The sequence below is a fragment of the Protopterus annectens genome, chromosome 5.part0 (assembly GCF_019279795.1).
Source record: "Protopterus annectens isolate FY-2018-M chromosome 5.part0, PAN1.0, whole genome shotgun sequence".
NCBI classification, from domain to species: domain Eukaryota; kingdom Metazoa; phylum Chordata; order Ceratodontiformes; family Protopteridae; genus Protopterus; species Protopterus annectens.
This window is the reverse complement of record NC_056735.1, coordinates 95,747,053-95,756,813: the sequence shown is the minus strand read 5'-3', so window position 1 is coordinate 95,756,813 and position 9,761 is coordinate 95,747,053. Positions and strand designations below refer to the sequence as shown.

Below are 9,761 nucleotides of genomic sequence, written 5' to 3'. Positions count from 1 at the left end.
TGATCAGATCAGTGAACATATTTATTATATAAACAATGAGAGAAATACAAATGCACTGGACAGTATGGCCTTTCCCACAGTTTTAAATTCCTGGTAAAGGAAGTAATAAAGCCTAATAAACATGAAGGTGATATTAGGAACGTCAGAAACTTCTGAAATTAATTGGATTATTAAAATGAAAGCCAAAAGAGGCAGCGGAATAAATGATAAAGTCTCCATAAAACCCATTCTTAAATCTCAACATAATTATAGATAGTGCTTTTATAAGAAATGTAATATTTTTTTAATATGTAAATTTGATTTTTAATTTTTGTTTTATAATGTCAATTCTAATATTGTATTGCATTTTTAATGTTGTGTCATTAATTGAATATTTGATTGTGTTTTCTCAATGGTTGGGTACAATTTAAATAGCAGTTGGTGACTGATAAAGCAGTATCTAACTGTAAAAGCAGTCACAATAAAGTTCTCTGAGATTTTAGTTTTATGTTGCCTGCATCTACTTTGGTTTGGTTCACTTTATTTTCATGTTTGGTTTCTATATTATTTTACTAAGTGAACCATTTATCTTGTCTGCTGCCTACAGTTGTTGGATCTGTTAGGTAATGCTGCATTTTGATCTGAATCTGAACTGTTCATCTCCTGTATTACTTTCTATTAGTCTATGTATCCATTTATGAATCACCCTCTCCAGAACTTTAATGCAGTGTGACAGGCATTTGTTGCCTCTATACTCCCATATTTGTGGATGTCCCCTTTGCTGCTGTACACTGGCACCAGTATGCTTATTCTCCAGTCATTTGGGATACGGCTTTCTCTCCATACTGCTATGAAGACCCTCTGGAGCTATTTCTTCCCAAAGTCACATAATATCTTGACCATGTCTACTATGACGTCGTCTGTGCCTCCTGCTTTTCTGGGTTCATTTTCCTCAGTGTTGTTCTTACTACTTCTAGTTTGGGCTCTTCTTCTTCACTCATCATAGACTGTGTCTGGGGCAGTACTCCTTCCACCTGCCTTTGATTCTCTGTGCACATGGGTATATGTAAAATACTTGATCCATGATTCAACGACCCATGACGCAATGAAACTAATACATTGAATTCCTATCCAGCAAAAGTCTGAAACAGGTTCACATGTGGGTGCAAGTTCTCCATTCCCCTGCTCCACCTCAGAAACAGGATGGATGCAGAAGAAGGGCAAGTTTTCCGCTCTCCCATTCTCTGCATCATAATTCAGTGTAATATTTTCCAAGAGCCTTGCTTCGTTGAACAGCTGTTTGATTAAATTCACTGTACTTACATTGCCAGTTATATGGGTTCAGTCTATTTCATCGTACATTCAGCTTGTTTTATCAAACTGCCAGTTCATTGCAAGATGCTGGCATTTGTGATGAGGGATCACTACACAGTGAAGAGTAAGGTTTTGCCCTTTCATCACTGCTTTGTGGTCCCAGTGTGGGTATACATAATTAGCAAGAAGTGAGAGGTTGCAGCCCTCCACATGGGGGGTGTAGTGGAGGTTGCCCTCCTGCATAAAGCATTTTTTCTTTTTTTTTTTTTTTTTTTTTTGATTTATTGAGTTTTGACCAATTGTGGCTGGTGTAGTATAAGTCAATGTAGCGGGTCAGCAATATGGTAAAATACAACTACTTATTTACATATGTAGGAAGAGAGAAATACACACACACACACACACACACACACACACATATATATATATATATATATATATATATATATTTATATTGATATATATATATATATATATATATATATATATATATATATATATATATATATATATATATATACACATACATACACATACATGTATATATTTGGTAAACCTTTTCTCCTGCTGTGCAACATCAGTGCTTTTTCTCTTTTGTCAGTTGCTGTGAACCTGGCTATGTGTCCCTTCTGCTGTTGACCATTGCTGTACATTTCACAGACACTGTCATTTAAAAAAACAATAGGTGAAGTATAGTCAAAGACATTGTTTTTACTATATTTTCGCTTTCTGATTCTGAATATTTTATTTCTGCTCCATGTACGTTCACATATATTGCTTGTCACTTAAAATAAACTGAAAAACTACTTAATAAAACTGCTTCTGCTTTCTGACCCGTTTTGGTGCTCTCTTTGTTCAAGAAAACACTTATTTTCGACTTTTAACAGGTTAGACTTGCAGTCAGTGGGAGAGACGGAGTAGCTAGCAGTCGGAGGTGTCCTTTTGTACTGTGCCATTATCATGCCAGACTGATTAATTATAAATCATGATTTCAACAATGTGAGGCAGGATTCAGTGCACGTTACCCTTCTTCAACAGGGAAACGTAATGGGTAGCATCTTGCCCCCGGATAGTCTCTACATTTCCTCCATGATTATTTTGTGATTGATAATGGTCTGTAGTAACCTTGTTCCCACAAATCAGACAGAGCAAAACACCATATGGCCAGGTGTTTAATGGTAGCTGTAAGATCCTGACTGGAAATATGTATCAGAAAAGAATAAACTGAAACACCATGCATTTCGAAGATGGTAACCTGCATGCTAGACTATAAAATAACTTGTGTGAGGCTGTAAAGTCTGCATTTATCGTTAGAGCAGTAGAGCTCAGGCGGGGATAACGTGCACTTATCAGTTTCTTCATATTGTGTTTCAGCGTCGGTCAGAGGCAGCTGGTGTGTTTGGCACGCGCTTTGCTGAGGAAGACAAAAATCTTGGTTTTGGATGAAGCAACAGCTTCCATTGATATGGAGACAGACAGTGTAGTGCAGTCCACCATTAGGAAGGAGTTTGCTGATTGTACCGTGCTAACCATTGCACATCGAATACACACTATCATGGATTCCCAAAGGTAAGGTTTACTAAATCAAATGTTTGAAGTTTTTTTTTTTTTATTGCTTGGAAGCCTACTTTTCTCTTAACTGTTTTGTGTTCTAAATTCAGAGTATTGGTTTTGGACTCTGGAAGGATTGTTGAATTTGGGCCAGTGGATGCCATGATCCATCAGAAGGGTGCTTTCTACAAAATGGTGTCTGAATCTGGATTGATACAAAATGCTGCCAGTGTATCTACGGATGAAGTTCTTCTGTTACAGTGAACCTGAACAGAGAAATCTTTGGTGACAAAAGAGCTGGAATGCAGAGAAGACTTGACCAGTAACTGCATGACTCAGTGGGCACTGATCTTAGGGACTTTTCACGGAAGTACTCAGCAATACTTATTAAGTACTGTGTTCTAAATTTTACATTGCAATAATATTTGTATTTGTTCAAAGCACAAATAATGTCATCAGAATGTGTTCCGTCATTTAGTTCCCATTTAATTTTGGAATTTATTTCCACACTGCCACCTTTACTACATGCAAAGGTCCTGTTACACTGTTTTAGAAGCTGATTCACCCTTCAGTGACACATCAGATGAGTCCAGCTGTATTAGCAGTGCATTTCCAAATTTGGCCCAAAGTGAAACAGGACATGCATCTGGCTGTATCTTGTAGGGCTGATGGCCACTAATGAACGCAATTTAAGATGGATGTGGCACAGCTACCGAGGTCACCCGTGGAACCCCACATTTCTGCATCAGCACATTCTTGAAGTGTCGACCTTAGAGGGCTTTGTAATGAGTATGACCTCACGGCTTCTGTAACAGTAACCTACTTCAGCATCACTGCTTAATATGAACAGAGGGCATTAAAAGTTGTTTTGTGGCATTCTGTACCCTTCATATGCACACATCCTTAAGCCTAGGTGAAATTTCTTCACATCACTTCTGTTTCTGTAATTTGCCACCACTTGTAGCATAACAGACACATACTCTTTACCTGGTTGTAGTAACACACCTTCCTGTCCTGAAATGTCAGCAGGAGTCCTGCTTCTTCTCCCTGCAACAGCCCTTTTGTTAACTCAGTGAGCACTTGAGCATAACTGGGTGATAAATCTTCCAGGAAAGGGGCAGTACCGATTCCCATTTCATTGTGGCAGAGAGACTGTCAGTGCTCACGTCATTGTTCTACAGGTAAAGCTCACCTGTATGTCAACCTTGGCCACTCCTCTTAGTCTGATTTTCCACGGATTCTCCTTGTCACTCCCCAGTTGTCTTTTGCACTGCTAGCAGCAGTGATAGTGAGCATATTATCAATGATAATAATCCTGCTTGTATTTGAAAATGGGTTTTCTGTGTGGTTTCATGGCCATAAAGAGGTGTTGGTGGGGGTGCTTTGGGGTGTGCTGTGTGGTAAAACAAAGATTTAGTATTTTGGAAATGTCACATCAGGTGATGTGCTGATGATGTCTGCTTTTATTTAATTTACATTGCTTTTAAGATGAGTATTTTTTCATGTTGATTGAAATGTAATATAAAATTCAGTGTACCGATTATGTATGAACATTTATCTGGACCTGCTTTTAAATTTTGGCAGGTTAGCAGACTAGACATATATAGTAGAGACAATCAAACAGCAGGACTCAGTCATTTGTTCAGCTATACCAGATAGAAGCTGCTGCTGTTTACCAGAGTCGAAGCAGGCTTAAAGGCACGAGTGACTGTTTACTTTACAGTTGGTTAAAGTGCATGATTGCCCATACTTCATAGGTTATTTAACATCAAATGTGGTTTCACTTTTACAGCTAGTTGTAAGGCACCTGTACCCCCTTTTGAGTTTAAATGAATGTGTGATATTCTTTCCCTCACAGCTGGTTTGGAGAGCCTTGCTTTCTGTTAGAGTTATACCTGCTTTCATCATAGCTGGATTAAATGCATCAAGATCATCTGTCTTTAACAGCTGATTGAAAGTTTGTCCTCTTTCCCTGACAGTTGAGTTAATTGCATTGGTCACTCTGCTATGTTCTTGTTTCTTGTCTACACCAGTGACTAGGACTTATCCATGACACTTCAGACTGAGCGCACTGCCAAACCAAGTGCTGTCGTACAATGTCAAATGAAAATAACATATTTTGAAGGAAGTATTCAGCAATAATAGAGTCTACAAAAGAGTAGCCTTTTCATTTTATTTTAGATGTTGCAACTCTCAGGTTGGAAGGTTCGTCAGAAAGCAATTTCTTATGACACCAAAACAGCAGGAAGATATTTCAGCGCATCACATTTCCTGCTGCAGAGTGTATTTCTTTTGCACTGAATAAAACTGGTTAACTAACTATTAGAACTTCTGTTGTCTGTTTTTGAGTCTTAGCATACCTAGTCTGAAAGCAAACTATTTTTGCCGACTATAGCACTGTGTAGGGAAAGTGTGTTTTGAAGTTTAATAAACTATAGACATTAGAGAATTGATTATCCGAACGTTGATTATCTGAAACGTCAATTATCAGAACTAGCCTTCCAAAGTTTTCAAGTAGGAAAAAATCATAAAGTCTGAATATGTAAACATTATATGTATTTGCTTGAGTATGTTTTTTGAGTTTGTAGCCAGCTCGTATGTGAAAAACATTCTTTATCATCCACTGGAATTGCTGAACGGTTGGAAAGTGTATTCCTGCATGCAGAAAAGAACAAGATTTTAAAAGTTTTTTATCTGGTTCTATTATATGTTTGATTATGCAAACAGTGTGGTTATCCGAATCACCCTAGGTCCCAATTAGTTCAGATAATCAACTCTCTACGGTAGTAGCTGATAAACAAGTTGCAGAAGTTTGGTGAGCAGTATCTTCTAGAGAAAACAGCAGCTTGTAAGGTTAGATATTCTAGGAGATACAGTATTTCCTGATTCTGCAGTTTAACTAACTTCTTTTGAATTAGCAGAAGCCTGTTTTATTTATTTTTGTTTGATAGTCTGGTAGATGACTGGTCCAAAGACCCTTTGCACCCATGACCCTGTTAAATGTTTGCTGTTTGAATAAGCTGTCAAACCTTTGACTAATGCTCCATTTATGTGCACAGAATTGGCAGACAGGGAGGCATAATGGTTAAGGTGTTTACCTTACAGACACAAGGTGCAGGGTTTCAGTCTCACATGGGGCAATTGGATAAGCTTAAGATTGGCCAACAAAGGCAGTTAGCTATTACTAATCTGTAAAGCTGTCTATGAACCTGTGACCCAGCTAGCATTGCTGTCTCACAGCTTTTGGTTCTCTTGTCCATTTCCCTGGTGGGGACTCAGCAGGTCCTCATTGTGTCTAGTGTGAGTTTTCTCTGGAAGCACCAGTTTCCTCTCACATCCCAAAGCATGCCAGAGGTGCAGTGGCATTCCTCCAACTTGCCCACAGGTGTATCGTGGAAGCATGTGTATGTGTGTGTGGGGGGTCCTGAGATGGGGTGGGATCATACTTTAAGATAATTCCGTGTGCTGGGTTAGGTTCTGCCTCTCCCATGACCCTAAATGTAATCAAGCAGGTAATTGGAGAATCAGTGCATGAATGAATTAACAACCAGAAATTTCCTGCTTAACATTAATATTAAGTCTTTAAGTAAAATGACAATAAGTAACCACTTAATAAGTCATTACAGGGCAGCATTTAGGTGCAATACAATTTAAATTTAATGGGAACAATATAATTGTTGTGGTGCCTCGATTTTTTGGGAATGTGATGAGTCACATCTCCAAGCACCTGTGTGCGCTGATATATTTATATGGTTCATTGAGATATTATCAGTAAGGGCTAAATGAAGATTATATTCAGCCATTAGAAGTTTTAATGGAACTGTTCAATCCTGGGAAATCACATGATACACACCGTGTACTGTTAACTCTCTGTTAAAAGCTACAGCTGTACCATTACTATGTATGTATGGTGCATTCCCGTTTCTTTATGAAGAAGAGCTGTAATAGTTAGATACACTGTACTTTTATATACTTTTTTCTATCGTTTTTGTCCTGTTGTCTGCCAATCTTCATGTCTCTTGCCTAGACTGACACAGATTGTGCATCATTTTCACAAGATTTTTAACTGAGTGTACCTTTCTCCATACTTGGTTGTTACTTTGCATGTGTATAGGACTAGATACAGTATGCTTAAATTCTCACTGTTCAGCAGAATCATGATATGCTTGACTCGTGTAGTCTGGATCACTGTGAGTTACAGCAACTTTGGGAATACCTTATCTAGAAAGATAGAGCTGAGGACAGTTATCAAATGACTTAAATTCATATAATTGCTTCTGAGAGTTTGGAATGATGGTCTACACAGAGGAAATAGTGAACCTTTTAGTGTAATCAAGACCAGTTTGTCCAGGTTAAGACTTGGTATTTATTAGTTCCTCATGTTGAGTTTAATAATAAAAAGTATTGCAGATGTTCTGAATCAGTTCTTTAGTCTGTTCTGATATTTTTGTCCATAGTTGGACATCCCAAGTTCGTTCTTTCTTTATATTTGGTAATTCTTAAATGTGGTTCATTAATCTTCTATAGCATTGTGTCTCAAAGTTAATATTTGTGATCCTATGTTCCTTTGAACATCAGGCGTTCTGTAGATGAAACTTGTTATGATACAGAAAATACACTGTGATGTCTGAGTTTAGTTTACTGATTTAATTTTACCTACCTAGCCATTCATGAGTTACATGTCTGTCTCCTGCCAGGTACAGTTCCTTAGTTCCTCTAATCTTCCTGCTAAAACTGGTTACAGTGAAATGGGTCATAAACCTCCAGATCTTTCTGTAATATGTCTTTGAATTATTGTAAGTAAGGCCCAAGCCATGTATCTGATATGTCCGTTGACCTGATTTTTATGTAACAATGTTCTCTGCAGTCTTGCTGGAGCTTTATGGAGAAGTTTCTTGAAGTTACTTTGTAACGGCTTATGATCAGATTCCACAGTTACTAAATTGCCATAAATATAACAGAATTAGGGCCACTCTGGTGGCATACAATGATAAAGCTTTGACTACAGCCTAGGAGACCCAGGTTTGATTAGTTGTTTGGCTGACTAACAGAGTGGCAGGAGAAAGATGGGCGTAGCCATCCTGGGTTGAGTGGGTGATCCCATGATCCTGCGGGCATCTACAATGACAATCCCTGGTGGAGGCTGGGGACAGCACATGGTGGGAGGGTCTAAGAAAGAAAATAGTGTGGAGACATGGCTGAGTTGCTGCAGAGGCAGAACAAAATGCTGCATATCTCTATTGCATGTCCAGTACACGGGCAAACCAATGGGATACGGGGAAGACCCCCCCCCTCAGGTGGAAGCTCAGATGTGTCAAGCGCCTGGTGTCTTTGTTGGATGAGCAGCCCCAGCATACTGAATTAAGTCTGGGGGGGGGGGGGGGGCAAGGAAGATAGCTGGTAGACTTAGTGTGCACAATAGGTGGGAGCTGGTCCAGTAAACATGAAGGAAAGTATGGAGTGCAAACATAAATAAATAAATAAGAGAATAGGAGAAGCACAGCAGTGAGGCACTAACATCACTGCCTCACAGCACCAGGCTCTCCGTGTCCGCTCTTGGCTGGGGTGCCTTCCGTTTGGGGTCTGCTCACCCTTCCTGTGTCTGCAAGGGGTTTTGTTGCTACTCCAGTTTTTTTCCCTACATCACAAAGATATTCTCTAGATGGTGTATGTTGTGGGGGGGGCTGCAGTGGGCTGGCATTCCATCTCAGGTAAGTTTCTTTGGCTTTTGTCTGTTGATTATTAGGATAGGTTTATGTTCCTGTACAGTCTTGAGCTGAATTAAACAGATACTGGTTGAATAAATAATTACAGAATTTGTGTAAATCTGCTAACATTTCTTTCTCTGCCCATATCTTGTCTGTGCTCTAGCAGAGTCCTGGATCCTATATGCCGCTGCTTTGTCTGTGCAGTATTGCTGCATAAAGTCCTTGTTTGCTAGTACCTATTTGATGTATTACAGCTTGAGAGACATCATGACACTTCTGAGTAGAAGCCTGTGTGCCAAGATAATGAGCATCAAACTCTTACGAGCTTCCTGAGTGATGATACAGTAAAATCTTACACAAGTTTCGTACAAACATTATTTATTTCAGACTCTGGTTTAATGCCTTCCAATGTCAAAACATGAGCCTATGTTTTTAAGAGTAGTCACAAAAAGTTTGACATTTGCTTCTGCTCAACTTCAATTTTTTCTGTCTCAGCCTGTCAGGTTAACAACCTTAGTAATGTATAACTCATTCCTGCTTGGTTACTGCCAATAAAAGATTATTTAATGTGCTAAATGTACCTTCCAATCCTTCAGTCATTTTAGCTACTATTGTTTGGAATAGATTTGGAGCTGAAGTTATGAAAAGGCAATATTCTGAAGACTGCATCTTCTGAGAGAGGTGTTAAAAATGCAAAACTAGGGAGCTACCCTAATCTGTTTAATTTGCTGAAATCCTTGTTTTGTAGAATCAGGCAATGTTGCTACAACTTCAGAAGTTCGAAGAGGGCAGTGCTTCCTTTTGATCTAGTTAAGCCGTGAGTGGGTGTACATATTCTAAGCTTGTATCACTTCCTGATTATCGCTGTACTATTAACTTACTCATCTGGTGTTACTTGCTTAGCTGTTGCATCAATGGCATTGCATACACTCCGGCCCCTGCTCACTTGTGCCCCTATTCAGTTACCTTTGTAAAAGCTACAGGAACCCCTCTCAGTGCATGAGTAACTGATACTACTTCAGATGAAAATTAAAAGGATTCTCCTCGTAAACAGCCTAAACCACTACCTGAATCAGCATGAAACGTTGTAAAGTATTTCTAGTGTTTATTACTCTGCTTCGTGGCTCTCGGTGAAGTACTCATAACTGCACTGCTGTTACTCTGGCTATGCCTAGCAGGACTTTTTATATTTCTGGAATATTCTGAATT

At 38.9% G+C, this 9,761-nt stretch overlaps 1 protein-coding gene across 1 annotated transcript in view; it reads left to right on the top strand.

The window, feature by feature from the left end:
- LOC122802503 (multidrug resistance-associated protein 1-like) overlaps window positions 1-5,164 on the top strand; it is a 1,262,326-nt gene extending 1,257,162 nt beyond the window's left edge. Inside the window, exons 27-28 of the mRNA XM_044072155.1 lie at window positions 2,668-2,862; window positions 2,955-5,164. Coding sequence (XP_043928090.1) covers window positions 2,668-2,862; window positions 2,955-3,108 — 349 coding nt within the window. The 3' untranslated portion in view covers window positions 3,109-5,164. The remainder of the gene's footprint in view (window positions 1-2,667; window positions 2,863-2,954) is intronic.
- The last annotated feature ends 4,597 nt before the right edge of the window (window positions 5,165-9,761 follow it).